At 40.8% G+C, this 25,124-nt stretch overlaps 1 protein-coding gene across 1 annotated transcript in view; it reads left to right on the forward strand.

Moving 5' to 3' along the window:
• The window catches only part of CPE (carboxypeptidase E), a 35,706-nt gene extending 14,817 nt beyond the window's left edge, over positions 1-20,889 (forward strand). Inside the window, exons 5-10 of the mRNA XM_021712461.1 lie at positions 7,133-7,250; positions 8,411-8,593; positions 11,681-11,820; positions 16,745-16,844; positions 19,199-19,317; positions 20,173-20,889. Of these exons, the coding sequence (XP_021568136.1) occupies positions 7,133-7,250; positions 8,411-8,593; positions 11,681-11,820; positions 16,745-16,844; positions 19,199-19,317; positions 20,173-20,271 (759 nt within the window). The 3' untranslated portion in view covers positions 20,272-20,889. The remainder of the gene's footprint in view (positions 1-7,132; positions 7,251-8,410; positions 8,594-11,680; positions 11,821-16,744; positions 16,845-19,198; positions 19,318-20,172) is intronic.
• Positions 20,890-25,124: the final 4,235 nt, after the last annotated feature.

The raw sequence follows: 25,124 nt of genomic DNA on the forward strand, positions 1-25,124 counted from the left end.
CTTAACTGCCAATCCCAAGTGGGACCTCATCGAACTGATGAACTTCTGCAAAGCAAAAGAAGCCGTGAAAAGAGCAGGGAGACAGCCCACAGAATGGGAAAAAAATATTTGCCAACTATATATCTGACATAGTACAGTTTTTTTTTTGAGTTGGAATCTCACTCTGTCGCCCAGGCTGGAGTGCAGTGGCACACTCATGGCCATCGCAGCCTCGACCTGCTGGGCTCCGGCGATCCTTCTGCCTTAGCCTTCCAAGTAGCTGGAACTATAGGTGTGTACTTCCATGCCTGGCCTATTTTTTATTTATTGTAGAGACAAGGTCTCTCCAAGTTGCCTGGGCTGGTCTTGAACCTGTAGGTTCAGGCAGTTCTCTAGCCTTGGCCTCCCAAAGTGCTGGGATTACCGGCTGAGCCACCGAGCCCGGCCAGTACTATTTTTAACAAGAGCTTTTATTTAAAAATCTCAATGCCACAACTTTTTCGAGATAAGGGGTAAATAAAATAAAAATATGTGAAAACTAAAGATTGTTCCCTTCTCTGAACATAAGCAAGATGTGTTTATGCTAAATCTTCAGTAAAGCTGCTTGATACTCAGGTGATGTTGTCTATGACTGGCTCATCTTCTCTTTTTCCGTGTTTGTCACTAAGAGTAAGACAGAGTTTAGCCCCAGCCCGGTATAACACGTGTAGTAGGCATTCTATTCATGTTGTTATACATCCGCCTCCCTTCCCCCACTCAGCCTAATCTCTTTATATTTCTTTTTTTTTTTTTTTTTTTTTGAGTTGAAGTCTCACTCTGTCGCCCAGACTGGAGTGCAATGGCCGCTCCCGGCCACCACAGCCTTGACCTGCTGGACTCCAGCGATCCTTCTGCCTCAGCCTTCCAAGTAGCTGGAACTGCAGGTGTGCACTACCACACCCGGCTAATTTTTGATTTATTATAGAGGTGAGGTATCACCAAGTAGCCCAAGCGGATTTCGAACCTGTGGGCTCAGGCAATTCACTCACTTCAGCCTCCCAAGGCGTTTATATTTCTTATAGAAGTTTTTACATTTCAGGGTTGACTGGGTGCAGTGGCTCATACCTGTAATCTCAGCACTTGGAGAGGCTGAGACAGGAGGATTGCTATAGCCCAGGAGTTTAAGACCAGCTTAGACAACATGGCAAGACCTCATCTCTACAAAAAATCAAAAATTAGCTGAGCATGGTGGCTTGCCTGTAGTCCCAGCTACTTGGGTGACTGAGGCAGAAGGTTCATCCGAGGCCTGGAGTTTGAGGCTACAGTGAGCCCTGATTCTGCCACTCTCTGTCATCCAGCCCGGGTGACAGAGTGAAACTCCCATCTAAAAAAAAAAAAAAAAAATATATATATATATATATAAAGGTGCAGTCTTCTGTTTGACATGCCAGGAGTCATGGGTTAGAAATGTGGATTCCTCCTTGTTTGTATGTGATGAGAAAAAAATATAAATGCATTTCCCATGGAGGCTGACTCCAGAGGCCTGGGCTGTGTGTGCTGTAGGAGGGGTGGGGAAAGGAACCTCATTCTTAGGGAATCCTTTGGCTGCTGTGAGTCACCCTGCTCGAGGTGGATGCTCTCTATGCACTGCTGAGCCTCTCCGAATTAAAACTTTGTCGTGCTCCCAGAGTCCTTGTAAGTTGTGTGTCACCTGTTCTTGAGCTCGGCAGCCTGGCTACCTCCACTGTCTGGGCTCAGCACACCAGCCTGGACCTGGGCTGCTTGAAAGCAGAGTGGATTAAAACACAGCCAGCTATGTGTTTAGTTTATACTTGTCTTTAATGGTGAGGGTTGTAAAGAAAACTGAATAAATACAGCTTCAACGCCATTTAAGAGCAAAAGTGATCTAATTAGAGAGTATAACATGTGAGCTATATTTGTAGTCTTTGGATGGAAGGTTTAAAGGAAGTCCACAATAGATCTAAATTCCATTAGAGGCTCTATTTTAGGGGTGTTCCAGAGGTTCCTCTGCAGGTCACTTAAATATATAATTACTGTACACTGGGGTCTCAGCCTAAAAGACTCCATTAATAGTCAAAGAGAAACTTAATTTATGAAGTTGTGGAATATACTTGCTTGTTGCTGAACACACTATTAATGTGCACATTGGCAGTAGTATATGTGTAAGAACAGACAATAGGCTAAATCTAATAGTGTCACACAACTTTGTGTATTTAGGACAGTTTCAAATTTGTTTCAAAAACAGGTAAAAAAATTAATTAATTAATTAATTAATTTTGAGTTGGAGTCTCACTCTGTCACCCAGACTGGAGTGCAGTGGCCGCGCCCGGCCACTGCAGCCTCAACCTGCTGGGCTCCGGCGATCCTTCCGCCTCAGCCTTCCGAGTAGCAGGAACTACAGGCGCGCGCTATCACACCTGGCTAATTTTTTTGATTTATTGTAGGGATAAGGTCTCGCCTGCCCAGGCGGGTCTCGAACCCGCGGGCTCAGGCAATCCACTCACCTCAGCCTCCCAAAGGCGCGGGATTACAGTCTGAGCCACCGAGCCCGGCTAAAAACAGTTTTTAAAAAAATTTTCTATTACAAAATTAATGCTTTATTACAAAAAATAAAGCAAATCTAAAGAGGTAGAAAAATAATCCATTGCCTTAAAGTCTTCAGTGAGCATCATTCACGTTTTGGTTATATATCCTTGAAAATTATTTTTTATGGCCATACTGACTTGTGGCTGTGTGGTAGTATGCCACTCATATCGTTCTGACCCCTTTCAGGTGGGCAGTAAACACAGGGGAACAGTCTGTCTCGGGGAGTCTTGGCCTCTGAGTTCCACGAGCACCTACCCTTCTTGCCAGTCTTTTCCTTATGTACACAGATGGGCCATGTATATACACCCCCTTTATTTTTACTGTCTTTCATCCCTTCTCTCTACCCAAGTCCACCTCAACCCCGGATGTGGTGACACACTCCTTCCTGAAGTCCTAGGTGATTCCCCAAACCACAGCAATTTCTGTCTCTTCTGAACTCATTGAAATATCTGTCATGCTTATCCCTGGGCCCGAGAATACAGAGTGAATGAAGGCTGCACGAGGAAGAGGAGCACTGAAAATAAATTCAGCATAAAAAGAAAACTTCTAAACAGAATATTACAGAAGAATATGTGTTAAGCACACCTCATTTAATATCAATGCCATGTTAGCCATTGGGCCCCTAAAACATAAATTCACTGTAAAAAAGCATATACATTACAGAGTATTTTGATTTCAGTTTCTATATTAGTTATTTTTAGGTTGATTTCTTTTTTTTATAATCAGTATTTTTTATTATGATATTGTGGGGTACAATTAAGGGTTAGGTATGCAAGTACATTTCGTTCAGGCACCTTTGTTAATAAGAGGTGTTTCCCCGTCCCCAGACAGATATTTACTACCGTTAATCCCCTCCCCCCCATAGTTTCTCACTACTGTCAGTCATTTTCTTATAGTATTACATTGGATGTTCAAGGTCCACTATATGAGTGAGAACATGTGATACTCGGATCTTTGTTTCTGTGAGAGGTCACTCAATATTATAGACTCTAGTTCCATCCAGGTTGCTGCGAAATTCATGATTTTGTTCTTTTTTATGGCTGTGTAGTATTCCATCATGTATATGTACCACATTTTAAAAATCCAGTCCTCTTTTGATGGGCAGCATGGTTGCTTCCAGGTTCTTGCTATTGTGAACAATGCTGCGATAAACATACGTGTGCAGGTATCTTTTTTATAGAGTGATTTGAGTTCTTTAGGATATATTCCCAGTAGGAGGATTGCGGGGTCATATGGGAGGTTGATATTTAGAGCTTTTAGGAATCGCCACACTGCTTTCCACAGAGGTTGCACTAGTTTACACTCCCACCAACAGTGTAGAAGTGTTCCCTTTTTGCTGGGAAAACTGGCTGATCACATGCAGAAGATTGAAACAGGACCCCTATCTATCCCCATACACAAAGATTAACCCCAAATGAATCAGAGACCTAAATGTAAAACCTCAAACCATAAGAACCTTAGAAAATGAAGGACATACCCTCATGGAAATCGGAACTGGCATCCCATTCCTGAACAAAATCTGAAACCCACAGGTCATAAGAGAGAAGATAGACCAGTGGGACCTTATTAAACTGACAGGCTCCTCCAAAGCCAAAGAAACCATAGAGAGTAGGGAGACAGCCTACAGACTGGGAAAAAGTATTTGCCAACACCAGGTCTGACAAAGGCTTAACATCTTGGATCTTTAGGTTGATTTCAATCAAAATGTAAAAAGAATGCATTTCAGATTATTGTGGAAAGAATATATTATTGGATAAATAGAATTGTGATAAATCTATATCACAAATATCAGCATAGACCAAAATAAAGTCTAGATGCATTACAATTTAAATATACAAAGTATGAAACTAGTATAAGAAAAATTTGTTAAATATAGGATAGAACTTTAAAAATTCTTCATGTAGACACAGAGTGGCCACTTCATAGTTACTGAATGAATGAGTGAAATGGAAAAGCAAAGATACCATTAAGAAAAGATCAATAGATTTGATGTTGTTTTCTTAACATAGATATGTTTATTATTCTTAATGTTTGGTATTTTAATTATAGAATTTGAAAGGCACATGACATACTTGGAAAACATTTAAAATATATAGTAGAGGGCTTTTTAAAAAACTAAATAAACAACTCTTGCAAATTAATAAGAAAAGCTATACATTTCAACAGAAAAATCAGGTAAATTACTTGTAAATATGTCACAAAATAATATAAATAATCACTAAATATATAAAAACAATTCTAGTTTTATTAACTCATTCAAAAAATACAAATTTAAATTTTTTTTATTAATCAGAGTGGCAAAGTTTGAAAACCCTAATTCCATTGTTTTTAAAAATTGTTTTATTTTAAAGATTTGGGATACAATTCAGGGTTAGGTATACAAATGTTCATTATGCAGGTACCCTTGTTGATGTGTCCCTCTCTCCCCTGGCAGTTTCCCTCAACTGCCAATTCCATCCCCCCTTTCCTAGCAGTTTCCCACTACTGTCAATCCCTTTCTTATAGTATTATGATAACTGTTTAAGGTCCACTTATGAGTGAGAACATATGGTACTCTGTTCTTTGTTTCTGTGATAGATCACTGAGTATTGATAGACTCTAATTTCCATTATTCTTAAAAGTGATTAGAGATGGAAGGTTTATTATCCTGTTGCTGGTTATATCCCTGTACCTTACAGGCAGGCAGTTTGGATCACATTTTTAAAATTTAGCTGAATATAAATTTTAATTTAAACATTTCTGGCTAAAAATGTACTTAACTTTTGGTCAACTCTTTCCATTTTTGGAGATTCTCCTAAAGAAAGTGTAGATTTGCACAAAGAGTAGCTACCAGGGTTCACAGTGTTTTATGTAAACAACCCAACACCTGGCCACTGGAGCTTGCTGGTGCTATGTGCTGGCTCTGGAGCCAGTCAGGCGGGCTCAGGGCCAGCCTCTGTCATTCCAGCTGTTCCCTGACTTCTCTGTCTCAGTTTACTCATCTGTAAAATAGGGAAACATAGTTTTTATTTCATAGGGTGGAAGGGAGGATTCGATTTGTGACACAGAAAGTGTTTGATGAGTATTAGCTATCATTTTATTAGTGCTTAAGATTGGTATATACAGACACTGGCTAGCACTCAGCCATTAAAATATTATTTTAGAAGGGCACTCAATGACATGAAAAGGTGTTTATCTGTTCTAGCAAAAAAAGCAGTATATAAAATGGCATATTATTTATCATGTTTTAATAATTATATAAATATATTGGAAAAAGACTGAAAAAGAGATACATGAAAATGTTAACAGTGGGTATCTTGAGGTGGTAAAGTTATGGGTAATTCAGATTTTCTTTGTCAGTGTCCTTTACATTTTCTACAGTGAACCTCTTTTATCGCAAAAAATAAGATAAACCAAGCAAATAATAATAAAACAACACCACATTCTAAATCACAATTTTCCAAAATTATGTGTAGCTTAAGTGAAAAATAGGATAATTTTAATAGACTAAAGCTGATATACTAAAAACTGCATGGGCCTTAGGGCTTCAAAGACTGGATGTGAATGCTCAACTGTGTGAACTTGGATATATTATTTAACGCACCCACCCCTCAGAGTCTTCCCTGTGAAATGGGATGAATATCTTTGCACATCCAGTGGGGATATTTTGAAGCATAGCAGAATGGTTTATGTGAGAGCTATTCATAGTTTAAACAGAGAGATACAAATACAAGATCTTATTGTGGCCACAAAACCCTCCTGTGCCTGTAGAGTTTCCATCCTGAAGAACAGCGTGGATGTTATTGCCAGTAAAACTTTTTCATTTATTCAGAAAGGTATTTAGAGTTTGAGAGTTTTCCTAGTTTCTTTTAAAAACTCATCATATAAAAGAATCAAACTTTTGGCTCTGGGTTTATTCTTTGGTATAAATTTCTTTTCTCCTTTGTTTTGCTTCCAAGGGGCCATGAATCATTCAAAAGACTTAACATGAATTCTTGAAAACATTGTCTTTGTTTTAAAATTTAAGGTGACCATTCCAAAGTACACTAATATTTTACAGTCTGCTCTAAAAAAGACTCAGTCTAATATTCTTTGATAGGAACAATGTTTGAAGTAGTTGAAAAACATTGGAAAAATAATAAGCAAAAATTGAAAAGAAAAGTTACCACATATTTAAAGCACCATAGAGGACAACCTTGTCTTGCAGTTCTACTGTTTTCTTTCTCCTTGTCTTGTCCTCAACTATAAATAGCAGTGATGCACAGCCACTACAGATCAGATGGGGATGTCCTAAAATTTGTAAGTGATTTGTGTGCTGGTTTTTAAATTACAAAGAGAGAAAAACTGGCAGCCCATGCAAGTAAAACTTTTAAAACTATTGAAATATTTTTTATTATAAGTCTGAGAAAGACAGACATGGGGAATGCTGCTTCTGTAGGAACCTTTATTTTTTCTGTGACAACCACCACAAAGTAGTTATAATTGGACTGGCTTTCAGTTTCTTTCTTTTTGTTTCCTGTGGTGTTTCTGTCAAGTGATCACATCAAGGATTTTCAACCTTACAGCCCTTTTACTCTGATCTGTGCAGCTCGCTCCTGAGACCAAGGCTGTCATCCACTGGATTATGGACATTCCTTTCGTGCTCTCTGCCAATCTCCATGGAGGGGACCTGGTGGCCAATTACCCGTACGATGAGACACGGAGTGGTAGGTGTTCTTCCTGCCCTTCTGATTGGCTCATGGCTTACGATTACTGTGCAAGGGTTTTTAGGATGATTTCTGTAACATCCTTTAAGGAACTGACCATTAAGTGATTTTCCCAGTAGAAATACATACGTTTAACAAAAACATCCCCTAATGATTTCATGTGATATTGACATATCTATCTGGCAGAAAAGGACCGTAGCTTTCTTTCATGGTTTGTGTGAAGAGAAACGTGATCTTGACTGTATATTTAGCTTAGAGAAGGGGAGAAAGCAGGAATCATAACCTGGGTCCTGCCTGGACACTGGGACAGTGGAGAGATGACAGAGTTGTGTGGTTTGTGTACAGGTTGGATCAATCATGGAGTTAGTCTCTTGGCATGAGGTCAGGGCCCCTATGAATCCCCACATGTGTCTTACCATGTACTCAGAGTTCTGCATTTGGAACTGTTCCAAGGAGTGTCAGGGAGGGGAAGGGGTGTTTGGGTTTTCTCTAAGCAGATTTAGGTAAGTTTCAGGCAAAGCAAGCTTTAGCCAGATAGACATTTTCAGCCTAATTTGTGTTGCCCAAGAATGTTTCCTGCTTTGGCTCCATTCTCAGGGGCCTCTGAAGAGTTAACTCTTTGTAAACACAGGATAGTAATTTTTATATTGGAAGCTTTGAGTGTTGAAGAAAACCTTTGGTGAAGCAATATTGTTAAATAAATTGAGAGATTTTTGTGTTTTGTGTATAACTGGAGAACTTGTAGGTCTGCAGAGTTTAAATGCATGGATCAAAATACATTTGCACAATAGCAAATATATGTTATTTATTTCTATAATACACACAGGAGACTTATTAATGAATCTAAAATTTGAATACTTAGTGATATGTATGAGAGTGGTTCATAGTGGCCATGAGGTTGGTACAGGAACATTTTCTAAATTGAAAATTGGTCAGTGGACATCGTCTTGTTCTCCCAGTCCAGTTCACTGTGACCTATCACCTTTCCTTGTGAAGCTTTCTGTTCATAAGTAGAATGTGCATTCCACCCAATTTCCATTTGAAAACTAAGTGTAGTTGTTTAGCACTTAAACCGTACCCCTTTTCCCACTGAGTAACTCCAGAAGACGTCACTCTTTGGCCCCTGTCAACCTCTTTCATCTTGTGGACTTACTTTCTAGGCAGTGCTCATGAATACAGCTCCTCCCCGGATGATGCCATTTTCCAAAGCTTGGCTCGGGCGTACTCTTCTTTCAACCCAGCCATGTCTGACCCCAGTCGACCACCGTGTCGCAAGAATGACGATGACAGCAGCTTTGTGGATGGAACTACCAATGGTGGTGCTTGGTACAGCGTGCCTGGTGGTGAGTTTCCAATTTGCTCTCAGACTGTGACAGTAGCTTACTTATAGTTACCATTTAGATTTAGAGAATCTTTGATCCTTCTCAGACACCAAGAAGTAGACTGAACCTATAGCTTTTTCAGTTATTTTTTTCATGAATGATTAGTGTATATAATTTTGTTTTTGTGAATTAAAAAAATTGAGATGCTAAATGAAGAGATACTAAGATTTTCTTTGTCAAAATATTAACTGAATATTGTTGGCTGCGTGCAGTGTCTCATGCCTGTAAAATTCCACACTTTGGGAGGCTGGTCGAGGATTGCTTGAGCCCAGGAGTTTGAGACCTCAACATAGCGAGACCTCATCTCTATAAAATTACAAATAAACCACAGGTCATGGTGGCATGCGCCTATAGTCCCAACTACTCGGGAGGCTGAGATAGAAGGATTGCCTGAGCCCAGGAGGTGGAGGCTATGGTGAGCCTGGGCAACAGCGTGAGACACTGACTCAAAACAAACAAACAAAACCAATTGAATATTAACTACTTTACGTTTCAAATCTGGGCCTTGTTATATGCTAGTCATGCCTTTACTATAGGCAAGTGTATATTTTAGAGGGTATGCTTGGCTTTCAGCATTTTTTAAAAAGTGCTGTGATAATGGGGACTATTTGATGTGGAATATTTGGTTTCTGTTACCACCGTAATAAGTACCGTATTGAGTTTTGAAGAGGGAACAGGCCCTGTGCAGGACAGCTGCTGGAGCAAGCCCCTTCCTGGGTAGCCTGGATGGCCTTCTTGCCTCCCATGTCCTGACATGGACTTTACCAAGTTGAGAATGAACAGTGAAATGCAAAGACATTTATATGTGTTTTTCTTTTCTCTTTGTCTACAATTTCTTTTTCTTTGTTTTTTTTAAGTCAGGGTCTCACTCTGTCATTCTGTTGTTCAGGCCAGAGTGCAGTGACAGTCAGCACAGCTTTGAACTCCTGGACTCAGGTGATCCTCCTGCCTTAGCCTCCTGAGTAGCTGGACCTACAGGCGTGTACCACGGTGCCTGATTAATTTTTTGATTTTTGTAGAGAGGTGGCCTCGCTATGTTGCCCAGGCTGGTCTCGAACTCCTGGACTAAGGCAATCCTCCTGCTTTTACCACCCAATGTTCTGGGACTATAGGCATGACCCACTGTGCCTGGTTGCGTGAAATGCAAAGATATTTATATGTGTTTTTTCTTTTCTTTTTGCCTAAGAGCAATTTTCTGTGGCTCACCTGGAAATAAAAAGTTAGGGTAGTAGCATTAACTAATTATAGGGTTTTGATTTGTTTAATATGCTTCCTTTTATTGAATTATTCCCTGAGAAAGATATTCTTCCTGATTTTTTTCTCTCTGGCATGTGTTAATTCTGTTTTTATTTATATTTTTCATTTCATCAGGTCAGATTTAGTATGTTTTTCTACTAAAGCTTGAGAAATATAGTCTATGTTAGACTTAGGATTTAGTGTATGTCAAGCACATCAGATGGGAAGTAATTTTCCAAGTTTTTATAAAAACTAGCAATTCCTTTGGAATTACCTTTTTGAACAAATAGGGTTGTCAACAGAATATCAATAATGTATATCAGTGATATGCTTATAATAACAGTATTAATAACAATAATGATATTAGGTTTAGTCATGGTTATGCCCACAGAAACCAATAGCCAAGCTCAGCTGGTCTTTAGCTCTCTGTGTAGTGAACTCAGCATCATTTTGGTCAGGTTTTCCAGAAGTGGAGCCTGAGATAAGGCTTTGATGCTCATGGTTTTCTGAGGGTACCCTTTAGGACAAGCCTGCAGTTAGGTGTCTCCTTGGCTCACCCTTGGAAGGGCCTGGGACGTAACTCACAGGCAGCTGTCTCCTTGAGGCCCAGCCCCGGCCCCAGCCTCTGGAGGCTGCAAAGGGAGCAGGCTCTGTGCCAGACAGTGGCTGGAGGCAGCCCATTCCTTGGCAGCCCAGGTGTTTCTCTTGGCATCCTTACCCATCGTAGACCTTACTGAGCTCTTATTTTATAATGATGTTCTGGACACAGAATCTGCTCTCTGGTGCACTCTGAAGTATTGTTATCATCATGTATTATACATAGTAGGTTCTCAGTAATAGCTGAATTATTGTCACGACTCTCAACCACTCAGGAGTACACTATGATATTGGTTGGATGCAGGGAACAGTATAGGAGGTCATCAACTATGAATGAGTTTGGTTCTGAGAGCATGTTCATAAGTCCATTTGTTATAAGTCCAACAAAATTAGACTAGTTACCCAACTAACAATTGGTTCTATAGTTCTTTGTGTATATAACAGGCTATACTGATACCCGGTGGAGATAAATAATATATTAAAAAACACGTGCATCATTAAATTTCATAACCTGAAGGTTTGTATGTATGGGATTTACTGTATAGCGTGTCCGCTCATCTCATGTAACTCTCCAAGTTCTTCCCTGATAAAAGGTAGACTTGGAGGGATGTGCATTTTTTTCTGGGGCCATGGGGACTGGATCTTTTTTTTTTTTTTTTAGTTGGAGTCTCACTCTGTCACCCAGACTGGAGTGCAGTGGCATGCTCCTGGCCATCGCAACCTCGACTTACTGGGCTTCGGCGATCCTTCCACCTCAGCCTTCCAAGTAGCTGGAACTATAGGCATGCGCTACCATGCCTGGCTAATTTTTGATTTATTGTAGAGATGAGGTCTCATCAAGTTGCCTGGGTGGGTCTCGAACCCACAGGCTCAGGCAATCCACTTGCCTCAGCCTCCCAAAGTGCTGGGATTACAGGCTGAGCCATCAAGCCCAGCCGGGACTGGATCTTTCACCCTACTGGCTTCTTTGAATCCTGTTCCTGCTGTGTGGAGTGGGGTTATATCTGCCTTAGCACTGGGAACCAGCAATGCCTTTGCTTAAGCACTGAGAGTGGCTATGGTAATGACTCTCTCCTGCTGTGGTGTTCAGTCCCTGCAGCAGGGGGCTCCCCAGTGCCCTAGTTGATGGACCTTCTGCTTGGCTCTCAAGTCAGCAGAGTGGCCTGTGTGGAGGTCCCCATGTGCGCTTTGACTTTACACCTGGCTCTTTGGCAGGGATGCAAGACTTCAATTACCTCAGCAGTAACTGTTTCGAGATCACTGTGGAGCTCAGCTGTGAGAAGTTTCCACCTGAAGAGACTCTGAAACGCTACTGGGAGGACAATAAAAACTCCCTCATCAGCTACATCGAGCAGGTGGGTACAACCTCTGGCGTAAGCTGGGAGACTTGGCTGCGTTTAGACCTGGCGCAGGCAGCCTCCTCAGGGTGTGGTCCAGGGAGGCCATCTGCCAGGGGGAGGACGTTTGGAAAGCAAGCGCCACAGTGGGTCAGGTAGGCCTCTGCTGTCTCAGGGCATGCGGTTCATGAATATTCGCTGGGGGCTGACTGAACTAGAGGGGTGTGTAGAGATGAGGTGGGGTCTTGTGTTCACTCCTCTTAGTCTAAGCAAGGGCAGTCGGAGGATCTTCCCCCACCTGGTCATCCTGGGCCTGGAGGCATCCCAGGGCGGGGCCAGGCCAAGAGTGAGGTGAGTGAGGCACTTTTAGGATCAAAGTAAGGAAGACGTCATTCTCTGTGCCATGCAGGCGCGGGCTTATCTGCTGAGCGTGAGGGGCCCTGTGGATTTTGTGCCCTACGAGCTTCCCATGTCTTGCCCTGGACTCGGCTGCATCCCAGGTGACAGTAATAATGAGAGCTTACATTGACTGGGCATCTACAATCTCCCAGACCTTATTCTAAATGCTTTGTATATAGTAATTGATGCATTTAATCCTCACAACCCTGCGAGGGAAGTGATCATTATCATCACCATCATCATCATCTCTGAATTAAAGAGCAGGAATCTGAGACACTGCCTGAATTAACCTGAGGCAGAATTTGAACCCGGCTGTCTAGTTCCGGAATCACCACACTCTGCTGCCTTGCATGACTTAAGCTTGGGTCCTCACCAGAGTCACTTGTGTGGCCATTCCAATGTGGTCTGTGGAGACTTTGGGGGGGCTCGTACCATCTGCCAGAATAAAATCTCCCACTCAGTCTGAATTCAGGTCAGGACTTGCCAATCCCACGCCCTCTAGTGTGTATAGACATTGGCACCAGGGTGGTGGCGGTGGAAAGACCTGAAGACTGTGTGCTCCTTGCCTGCAGGCCTTGGCAGTTTTCAAATTTTAGTCTGTGGCCATTCACACCTGAAGGCAAGTAGAGTGGTGTGTTTTATTACCTGGCACATACCCCAGGCTAGTTTGTTAAGCTAATTTGACATAAACAAATACTGTTAAATAAACATTTAGCTATTTGTATGTATATATGTGCATATATACATATAAGACAAATACATTTTTTAAAAAAAGCAAAATCGGGAGTTGAGTCCAGTCTCTCTTCCTGAAGGATCCTGTGGCAGTGGTCCCCAATTCTACCACCACTAAAAAAAAAAAAAAAAGTGAAGTCAGCCTAGGAATTCTTTCACATATGTTGAATATCTGTACTATCTCACCAGAAGGGACTATTGGGGACTAGATCCATGGTTAACATTCCATTCCACAGGATCGTTTAAATCAGTGGACTCCTGCTGCATGTCAGTATGAAGAGGTATTTTTCAACAACAAAAACTAAGGACAGTGAGTCCACATTGATGGAGAACAACCCCTACAGGATGTCTCCTTTGAGGAGAGCTGTATTTGGATGGATCTTCCAAGAGCAAAGTTAACTAAGAAGTGTATTTTAGGATAGAGGAAGTAAGATGGGGAAATTTGGTGTGTTCTCCATTTCCATATCAAAGAATACCTCCTTAATTCAATGCTTTTTATTTTATTTAAGAATTTTTTCAACCAAAATTTATTGAGCGACTTTTGTGTCCCAGGTTCTCTGTGATGCACTGGGATAGTGACCGTCCTAGAGCAGGCTTCGTATTCAGGGGGTCAGAAATGTGAATACCTGATCACGAGAGAGGATGAAGAAACTAAAATGAAGGTTAGCTCCAGGAGCAAAGGCAGCACCCAAAAGGGCCCCTTGCCCAGTGGTGGGCGCCAGAAAAGGCTTCTGGAGCTGTACTTTAAGCTTTTCTGAGGTTGATGCCACCAAGATCATGACTCGATCAATAGCTGAGAAGCAAGCTTAGCTGCTGCTTAATTTATCTCTTAATTCTTGGGGAAAAAAATTGCAATACAAACCAAAGCAGAACACAAATTCGTACCACCAAGAAAAAGGAGAATATTTGTTCTATTTACAGAGACCGGTGGGCATACCGCCAATTCATTGTAGTTCTATCAATTAATTTAGAAATAAGCTAAACAGAAGAGGGTAGTGCCATGCAGTCTTGTTTCATGCTATTTGGAAGGGTTTGCTGTGCCTCAAATCCACGTGGTCCACAGGATGTGGCTGTGAGTTATGAAGCAAGTGGTGTCAAAACACTGAGCGGGTGTTTATATGAGTGCATGCAGGTGGCAACACAGACCCCCCCCCCCCACCCTCCCCCAGCTGTGGAGTCAGAGGCTGGAGAAACTCAGTGAAGACTGCCAAAGCTCTTTATTGTAATTGCTTTCTTGGCAGTGGTGGTGATTAGTAATTGAACACCTGGGCCTAAACCTATGGACTTGTTTACAGCTCAGGAAAGTAGGTGATTGGGAGATTGCTTCTTAATTGGCTGAGAGGAACTCTCTTGCAGAGTTTTAGAGATGTTTGAGGCACTAGACTTGTAAAGCTAATTAGGGCAAATAACTTGCTCAGGAGGAGAAGGGCCTCTCCCACTCAGCAGTTTTGCCAGAGTCTGGTTCTCAAAGTTCTTAAGGAATTTCTCAAACAGTGGTTCATGAGCACCGCATCAGAATCATATAGAATTCTGGTTGGAAATGAGCTTCCTGTCCTGCTACTGAATCACACTCCCTGCAGGGCAGAACCCCAAATCTTCAGCAAGCTCTCTGGATGAGAGTGGTGACACTTAAGTACATGAGGGTTTAAGGGCTGTTGATACAAACAGTCCTAGGCACAATGGAGAATCTTCTGGATGCTTTTAAAACTTTGACTGAAATTGAGATGTCTTGGAATCTGGGGAGTGATCGCTGCAGGAAGGACAAGTGTAGGAATACAGTTTCTCCAGGCATGAGTGAAATTTGAACTTGTGACTTCTTTTGTAAAAACCTTAAAATGATGGCATTTTCCAGTCTGAATTCACCTCAACACTTTTGTTGAAACTTATGACTATAGTGGAATTTTTTAAACAGAAAAGCTGTGGCCCATAGTGGACCTATCAGAGACAGACATGACCTTATTTAACTCTGTTTATGCCTAAGGCAGGTGGATGCTGTGTTTTTGCAGGTGATTGGTTGGTTGATTTTCCAATGAGAAAATCAAAAACTTTCTCTTAGGTTTATAGTATTGATAATTCCAAAATTAAAGTGCCTCAATATGAATAAAGTACCTGTGAGGAAAAATAATTCCTCTTTTACCAGTGAGGATCCTTCTAAATTTTACTGACTAGGTTTCATGTTAAGAGATTTTAGTTGCTATTTTCCTTATGTTTTCTGCTCTTGCCATCTCCACGTGGAGCCTTGTTTTCTTCACAATTTCCTGACCAGTAACAGTACTCCCTTCTTTTCATCTGGAAGGCTAACTTTTCATTTTTCATGATTTCTAATGCCTAAATTTCATGCTCTTTCCGTTCTGGCTCGCTAATTCATAAATATATCTTGGAGAAAAGTTAGAGAGTCACTAGGTCCTAAACTTTTTTTTTTTTAATGTATTTACTCTCTTTTTACCATACTGGTAACCAATAAATCATCATTCATTATTACTGACAACATGTATAGCCTTTTACCATTTGTAAATTGTCTTTAGAGGGGGAAAAAAACCTATGTGTTATTTTTTAGGGCTTTAGAGGTTTCATTTTTTTAAAAAATGGCAAATGCAAATAATATTGCTGGCAGCGAGGCCTTGACATGACACTGTACCACTTCCAAATTTATTATTTGACGACAAAGGAATACAGGAGGTTTATTCTACTTTCTGTAGAGAAATAGTTAAGCCTCATCAGTAGCAAAAGAAAATTCGTTTTCTAGAGCCAGATTGGGTGAGGAGAGACTAAGCACTTGTGAAGTTGAGGCATGTTTTGTTAAGTAGTCCAGTTTAGTGAATTATCATTTGATATTCCAGAAGCAGATCTTTCTTAAAGACCTGAAGTGACTCTCTATTACTTCAAACACATATTGACTATTGACTTAAATGAATTATCTTTTTTTTTTTTTTTGAGTTGGAGTCTCACTCCGTCACCCAGGCTGAAGTGCCATAGCATACTCACAGCCACCCCAGTGTGGACTCAGGCAATCCTTTCCCCTCAGCCTTCCAAGTAGCCGGAACTACAGGCCACCACGCCCGGCTAATTTTTTAATTTATTGTAGAGACAAGGTCTTGCCAAGTTGTCTGGGCTAGTCTCGCACCCGCGGGCTCACGCAATCCACTTGGCCTCCCAAAGTGTTGGGATTACACACTGAGCCACTGGGTCCAGCCTGAATTTTCTTTTCAAAGTAAAGAAAAAAGTTGTTTTTGCAGTTTGCATTGTAATAGCCAGTTGATGACTACAATTTAATTCAGAGAAATTGTTCTCAATGACACCTCTACTTTCTTCCTAATAAGTATCCAATTTTTCTGTTATGAAATTCACTGCTCTTTCATGCCACTTATTCTCAGTCAAAATAATATTGTTAATGGGTTTAATGCAAAAGTAGTCACAGTACATATCTTTGTTTCCAGTATCAGTTAAATATGCTTGTTAACTGACGATGGCCAAGTAAGGGACACACAGCAGACCCAATTTTTAGAAGAGGAAGTAATGAAATGTGCTAAGACTAGTACTTTGCAAATGTGACAGAGTTTTTGTTTCTGAAGGTACTTCAGACGTTTTTTGACTAAGGTAAAGTATTAATTTTCTGGTTATGTCTCATTTATTTATTTAAGAAAAAGCAGGGTACAGAGTGCACAAAAAATGCATTTTGAGCATGTTTTGATTCTTAAACAATGGGATCGATAGTATTTGCTAATATTTACTAGAAAATAAGATACTTGAAATGAAACATACTTTTAGTTCTTTCTCTTATGAATGCTTTGGTTGTTCTTGACCTTCACAGATACACCGAGGAGTTAAAGGATTTGTCCGAGACCTTCAAGGTAACCCAATTGCCAACGCGACCATCTCCGTGGAAGGAATAGACCACGATGTCACGTCTGGTGGGTGCTCCTTGCCTTGATCTGAGGCTCTCGTATCACGTACAAGAGCATACTTACTTGGTGTCACAGCTACAAGTCTTACATTCTTCTGAGAGAGACAGTGCCACCCTCACACGTCCACAGTGCTTGTCGGCCTGGACCTGGTGAGGCTTCCTTGTGGACACAGGCCCGGCTGGAGCCAGGACACTGTCAGCTTAGAACTTGAGGTGCAGCAGAGGGCGCCCTTCCCTTGGCTGTCTTGCCCAGGGCTTGGCTCTGCAGCTCTTCAGGCAAAGGATCAGGAACTCGCTGGCGTCTGTGACTTTCTAGTCACCGCAGGAGGATGCGGGAAGAGTTGGGAGGAAGGAAGCAGCGGATTGTGTGTCTGGTTCTCAAGCAGGTGGCTGTTTAATCCAGAGCCATTCAAGGTTGAATAGGATACTACAGGATTTAGGTGTGGAGTTAGTTATTTTTAGGCTTAGAGTCCCATTGCCCATTTCCCCAGTTTGGGGAAAATGATGTATGTTTTTTCTGGCAAATCTATCTACTCTCGTTAATAAACACCTATCCAGTTCATTTTAGTTTAGTTGTCATTGTTGTGGTCTTTTCAGTAAAAACAGCTTTTTATTTATTTTTTTAACCTATAAACTCTTTATAATATTTCTAGGTCTTATAATTAATTAATATTTAATTTATTTCCTAAGCCATTCTGTATCATTACTCCTTTTTAACCTTTGTATTTATAGTTTGGATTTTTAAAAAATCTTTTTTTATGTTTGTCCTCTGACTCCATTTATTAACCTATGTAACATACATTTATAAGCGCCACTAGGTGGCAGCATGCCTTCCCTGCCAGCACACGGGTCCTGTGCCCAGCTCCTCCTCGCCTTGCCTGTGGGGAGGGCATAGTGCAGGTGTTGGTCTCCTCTGGCTGCAGGAACCTCCCTTGTCTGTTAGCCATAGGTGCCACACAAATACTTGCTTTGCAGACCATGATGTGGAAGGTTCAGGAAAATCTAACTTAGGAAATAAATAGGTAGAAATGAAATGTGAGAATTATGCTCTGAGACATACCTGCTTTTCAAGGAGGAACCAGCAATGGAGTCAAAGGGAAAAGGAGACTCAGCATGTTGTCCTGGACCTTGAATCACTTCAGAGAGGGAGTGAAAAGGTGTCAAGCAAGGTGAACCTTGAAGACGAATTGTATCTAGCAGTTTGGAGATAATTGACAATATCTATTTCACTGGGAGATGGTGGGAGCCTGACTGAAGTGGGACCCAGGGAGCATGGGAGTGGAGCATTCAGAGACCCAGGATAAGGATACGTGTCCTTCCATGGAAGGAGAGCATTTTGAAATCCAGGAGCTGGACATGTGTCCTCCATGGGAGGAGAGCATTTAGAGACCCAGGATATGAACATGTATCCTCCCATGGGAGGAGAGCATTCAGAGACCCAGGATATGGATGCACATCTCTCATGGGAAGAGAGTATCTAGAGACCCAGGAGATGGACATGTGTCCTCCATTGGAGGAGAACATTTAGAGAACCAGAATATGGACACGTATCCTCTTATGGGAGGAGAGCATTTAGTGACCTGGGATATGGACACACATTCCCCAATGGAAGGAGAGCATTAAGAGATCCAGCATGTGGACACATATCCTCCATGGGAGGAGAGCGTCTAGAGACCCAGGATATGGTCACATATCCCCCATGGGAGGAGAGCATTTAGAGACTGGGATATGGACACATATCTTCCATGGGAGGAGAGCCTCTGTAGGATATAGTCATGTATCCTCTATGGGAAGAGAGCATTTAGAGACCCAAGATATGGATACCTTTCAGCCACTGTCTGTAGAATGCTGATGTAGACTCTCTGACCATTTAGTATTCAACTGAGTGCTCAGACCCTGCGCTTTGGGACTTTATCTTCTTTTCTTGTTTGTTTTTAATTTTTTTATTTTAAAGATGTGGAGTACAATTCAGGGTTAGGAGTACACATGTTAATTAAATTTAGTTCAAAGATATGGAGTACAATTCAGGGGTAGGAGTACCCTTGTTGATGAGGTGTACCCCTCCCTCCCCTGGCAGTTTACCTCAACTGACTTTATCTTCTTGACTGTGTGACTCCTGATGTGAAGAGAAGCTTCAAGCTCTTAGGTTTGTTAGACAATTTATCATTAATATCTGTAAAGCAGCTATGAGAAACGAGGCCCATGATACACCATTCGATAGAGTTTTATTGAATTTTCTATACATTTACTTTAAAAATAGGGACTTGAGGAAACCAGACTGAAGTATAGTGGGTATTGCTTGGATGGTATAATTATGTGTTCACATTTGTGCTGTGTGATTTGGTATTCTGTTTCCTACAGCCAAGGATGGTGATTACTGGAGACTCCTTGTACCTGGAAACTATAAACTTACAGCCTCCGCTCCAGGCTATCTGGCAATAACAAAGAAGGTGGCAGTTCCTTACAGCCCTGCTGTTGGAGTAAGTAGTCATTGTAACAGCTAAGCACTAGAATAGCTAGTAATAATTAAGCACTTACCATTGTCAGGCATATTTAAGTGACTTACGTTTAATCCTCATAATAACCCTGTGAGGGAGGTGTCTTCATTATCACTATTTAACAGATGAGAAAACTGAAGTCCAACAAAGTTAGAGGCTTGCCCTGAGACCTGTGGCCAGTCAAGGCACTCTGAGTTCCTCCTGCCATGGGGCCCAGGAGAGTGGGGGCTGGAGCTGCATGTTTTGAGTAGCCGTTTATGAAGAGTATGTGGATTCTTCACAGATGTGATGAAGGTGCCCAGTTAACAAGGAGAGTAGTTGGAGACGTATGTGCTTCTGTCAGTTTCTTTAACAAATTATGATCCCCATTTATCAGATGAGAAAACTGAGGTCTGATAAAGTTACTTGACTTGCCCACCAGATGGTTTAACATCAAGCAGAGCCTTGTGGTTTGGGACAGCAGCACACTGAACTATACTCTCCCAATTCCCCAGCTGTTGGCATATCCAAGGCTGGCAAGGGATGCTCACTAGTAAAGGCAGAAAGTTGACTCCAAGTGACATCTGTTTATGAGGGAAAGTGGCTGGGCAGGGAATTCTGTTGAACTATATATATCTAAAGCTATGACATCAAAGCACATTTCAAACATACGGTTTTTGACTGATTTCCCCTGAAAGTATCTTTTGTTTATCAAATGAGATTTTTTAGGATCTACTTTAATTCAGGTGGCTGAATTGATTTATTCTATAAGCTCTGAAACAGCCTTTAGTTTTTATTCCAGTTTTAAAAAATACATATGCTGATTGCTAACAATATGGTCTTAATTTTCTGCTTTAGGTTGATTTTGAACTGGAGTCATTTTCTGAAAGAAAAGAAGAAGAAAAGGAGGAATTGATGGAGTGGTGGAAAATGATGTCAGAAACTTTAAATTTTTGAAAACACTTCTTGTTAGCTGCTTTTATTCTATCTATATAATGTAGTATGATATAATGTGACCATTTTATTTTAGATTTTGTGCAGTTAATATTTAACATTTACTTTTAATCATTTAAATATTAATCAAAACTGCTTAAAATAAATAGATTCTTAGGTAAAAATGTAAGAACTTGATCTATTTCATTCTCCTATATAGTATTCATTTTCCTATATACATTACACACAGTAATTCTAGCTTTTAAAAATTAGTGAAGTTCTTTTACTGTATTTGGTGACAGAATATAATGAATGCCATTGAAAAGGGCAGCAAACATAGCTTGGAGCTGTGATTACTCTCCTGCAAGACTTAAATAGTTCAGTGTAAATTGTCACTTTCCTCTTGTGTTGACTAGTTGTGTGAGCATGAACTTGTTAATGCATTTCTGATGGGAAGAAAATGTGCAAGTTTCCCAAGAGGTTTTATGAAAAGGATAAGAATCGACTTCTTGCTTGTTCATACAGGGCCAATGCTGTTGCACTGTTTAGTCTGTTAAGACTACTTCAAAGTTTAGGGTTTCTCTTGGTTGTAGATTGTCCCAGAATTGCATTCTGAATGAATAAAAGTTTTTAAAGTCCCCAGGGTGTGTATTTTAATTCTCTATGATTTTTGGTGTAGAGTTGTGATCTTGTGATGAAAAAGAGTATTCCCTTGAGAGTGGCTTCCCATTCGTCCATCCTCTACATGTTAAAAATCCGTTAAATGACTGTAGAATGCCAGACTTAGCGATGGCTGTGTGTAGATTATCATGGTGGACAAAGGTTGTGATTCCACGGATCTTATGTGGCAGTTGTGGACACAGACTTGGAGTAAATAACACACAAGTAATTATGTCTTGTGCTGAGTGAAATGATAGGGAAGAATCGGGCATGGAGAGAAGAGTGACTGAGCAACTTAAATTAGATGGGATGAAGGGAGTCAGGGATAGCGTCTTCACACAGAAAAGCCCAGGCCTAAAATATGAGTGGGCATGAGGGGTGCAGGGGCCTGGGTGTAGGCTTGTGGGTGCATGGTGGTGGTGGTGATGGTGGGGTGAGTAGGGGATTCATGCTGCAGCTCCAGGTTTTTGTTAAAATAGTGCTAGCTGTTGTCATAACAGATCCTCAAATATAACATGGTTTAAACACAGTGGAAGTGTATTTCTTGCTCAGGCTCCTGGACTGAAGACAGAAAAATAAGATGACTTTTCTCTATGTAGTCTGGGGCTGCATGCTGGGGCCCATCCTAATAGAAGATCTCCTGTCTTCTACATGTGTCCGCTAATGTTGTTGTCTTCACTGCAGCCAGTGGGAAGGGAGGAAGGACAGGAGGAGCACACGAGGGATGCTTTTATGGGCGGGCTGGGAGTGATATCCATTACTTCTGCTCACAATACATTGCCTAGAATTGTGTTCCCCGGCTATGGTAATCTCAAGAGAGTCTGGTAAATGTAGTCGAGCAGCACACCCAGATAAGTGAGGAGACCATGAGCTTGGTGAACATCTGACAGTCTCTGCCAGATAACTGGAGCAGCAGGTGTAAAGGCATCGGGGTAGGAGGAACATGGCTTCCCGGAGGACTAAAAGAAGGACAGAATGATGGAGCAGAAAGATGGGAGGGTGGGAAGAAAAGCCGCCTGGAAGTGGACAGGGATAAAATCAGGCAAGACCTCAAAGACCAGAACCGGGGGACTTAGAATTTTGTTCTTAGAATCAGTGAATGTTCTTAAGCTCAGAAAGGACATGATCGAATTTATGTTTTAAAACTCATTCTGGCTGCTGTGTGGGAGTAGAAACAAGAGTAGAGACCAGGGGAGTTATGCGGAGTCCAAATAGGCTGGATTGGGTCGTGGCAGTGGAGATGAGAGCAGTTGTGGGTGTGGGGGAGGAATTGTTACATATTTCAGAAGTAGGATTGGCAGATCTTTAAAAAATTTTAGCTCCAGGGGTACAAATGCATGTTTGTTACATGGACATATTGGGTACTGGTGGGGATTGGGTCTCTGATGGCCGGTTCTCCAGACAGGGAACATTGTACCCAATGGGTAACTTCTGAGGCCTAACCTCCCTTCCGGAATCCCCATTTTAGTGTCCCCAGTGTCTATTATTTCCATTTTTGTGGCCGTTTAGCTCCCACATATAAGTGAGAATATGTGGTGTTTGGTTTTCTGTTTTTGAGTCAGTTCATTCAGGAAAATGATCTCCAGCTCCACCCATGTTGCTACAAGAACATGATTTTGTTCTTTTTTATGGCTGTGTAGTACCCCATGGTATATATGTACTACATTTTCTTTGTCTAGTCAATTGTTGATGGACACTTAGCTCAGTTTCATGACTTTGCTATTATAAATAGTGCTGCAATGAACATATGAGTACAGGTATCTTTTTTATATAATGACTTCTTTTCCTTTGGGTAGATACTTAGTAGTGGGATTGCTGGATCAAATGCTAATTCGATTTTTACTTCTTTGAGAAATCTTCATACTGTTTTCCATAGAGGTTGAACTAGTTTACAGTCAGACCAACAGTGAATGAGTGTTCTCTTTTTCCTGCATACATGCCAACTTCACTTGTTCTTTGACTTTTTAATAACTGCCACTCTGACTGGTGTGAAATGATATTTCACTGTGGTTTTAAGTTGCATTTCTCTGATGATTAGTGATGTTGAGCATTTTTCCACGTGTTTGTTAGCCACTTGTGTGTCCTCTCTTGAGAGGTGCCTGTTCATGTCCTTTGCCCACTTTTTGATGGGGTTGTTTTTATCATGTTGAGTTGAGTTCCTCATAGATTCTGGATATTAGCCCTTTGAGGTATAGTTTACAAATATTTTATCCCATTTCATAGGTTTTCTGCTCACTCTGTTGATTATTTCTTTTCCTCTGCAGAAGCTGAAGTCTCATTTGTCTCTTTTTGTTTTTTTTGCATTTGACTTTTGCTGTCATAAATTATTTGCCTAGGACAAAGTCCTGAAGAGTTTTTTTCTGGTTTTTTTTGTAGGATTTTTTTTTTTTTTGAAAGCAGGATTTATTGAGAGGACAGAAAGGCTCCTATGGTGGGAGGGGACTTGAGGGACTTGCCCTCTTGTAGGATTTTTATAGTTTCAGGTCTTACATTTAAGTCATTAATCCATGTTGAGTTAATTTTGGTATACAGTGAGAGATATGGGTTCAGTTTTATTCTTCTGCATATGGCTAGCCAGTTTTCCAAGCACCATTTATTGAACAGGGTGTCCTTTTCCCATTGTTTATTTTTGTCAGCTTTGTTGAAGATCAGTGGGTTGTGGGCATGTGACTTTTTTTCTGAGTCTCTATTCTGTTCCATTGACTGTCTATTCTTGTACCAGCATCATGCTGTTTTAGTTATCACCATGTAGCATAATTTTAATTTTAAGTAGGGCAATGTGATGCCTCTGCGTTTTCTGTTTTTATTTAGGATTGCTTTGGCTATTTGGGCTCTTTCTTGGTTCCTTATAAATTTTAGGATTATTTTTTTCTAGGTCTGTGAAAAATGATGTTGGTATTTTTTAATGATTGCCCTGAATCTGTAGATTGCTTTGGACACTGATCATCTTCATGATAATGATTCTTCTGATCCATGAGCATGGGATATTTTTCCATTTGTGTTGTCACAATTTCTTTCTTTTTAAAAATTTTTTATTTTAAAGATGTGGGGTACAATTCGGGGTTAGATATACAAATGGTCCATCGTAAAGGTAAAGTTTGGTCCCCATTTCAGCTGGTTTGACATCAGGTACCCTTACTGATGAAGTGTGCCCTTCCCCGCCCATGGCAGTTTCCCACTACTGCCAATTCTTTTCTTGTAGTATTATGATAATTGTTCAGGGTCTGCTTATGAGTGAGAACATGTGGTACTCAATTCTTTGTTTCTAAGTCCTTCCAAGTTGCTGTGAAATTCCTAATTTTGTCCTTCTTTATGGCTGTGTAATATTCCATCATGTATACGTACCACATTTTAAAATCCAGTCCACTTTCGATGAGCAGCACGATTGGTTCCATGTTTTTGCTATTGTGAATAATGCTGTGATAAACATGTGTGCTCAGGTATCTTTTTCATAGACTGATTTGAGTTCCTCCGGGTATATTCCCAGAAGGGGGATTGTGGGGTTGTATGGAAGGTCAGTTTTTAGATCTTTTAGGAATTGCCACACTGTTTTCCACAGAGGTTGTACTAGTTTACACTTTTGTTCTTGTAGAAATCTTTTGTTAAGTGTATTACTAGGTATTTTTTTTGTTGTAGCTTTTAAAAATGGGATTAAGCTCTTGTTTTTGTTCTCAGCTTAAGAATTATTAGTAGAATGCTACTAATAATTTTGTATCCTGAAACTTTACTAAAGTCATTTATCAGGTCTGTAAGTTTCTAGGAGGACTTTTTAGTATTTTCTAGTACACGGTTTTGTCATCAGTGAACAGAGATAGCTTGACTTCTTCCTTGCCTATTTGGATGCCTTTTATTTCTTTCTCTGGCTACTCTGGTCTAGGACTTCCAGTACGATGTTGAATAAGAGTGATGGATAGGATTGGTCTTGATGAAGGATTGAATATAGATGATGAGAGAAAGGCAGCTGTCAAAGATGATGTTGTGTTTCTAATTTGAGCAATGGTGTATGGTTTTATGGAGAAGAAGCAAGTTGGGAAAGGTGAGAAGAAAAATAAGTATAGAAACTGTTATACTTCAGGTTCCTGTGCTTGTGAGAGATACAAATGAGACGTTGAGTGTACGGCTGGGATGTATGAAGTTCTAAAGAGAGGTCTAGAATTGGAGATGGCAATTCGGGTGTACGGACAGTTCAAGACTTAAAATGGTTCAACTTAGAATTT

The sequence above is a fragment of the Carlito syrichta genome, unplaced genomic scaffold (assembly GCF_000164805.1).
Source record: "Carlito syrichta isolate Samal-C Ts95f unplaced genomic scaffold, Tarsius_syrichta-2.0.1 Scaffold303285, whole genome shotgun sequence".
NCBI classification, from domain to species: Eukaryota; Metazoa; Chordata; class Mammalia; order Primates; family Tarsiidae; genus Carlito; species Carlito syrichta.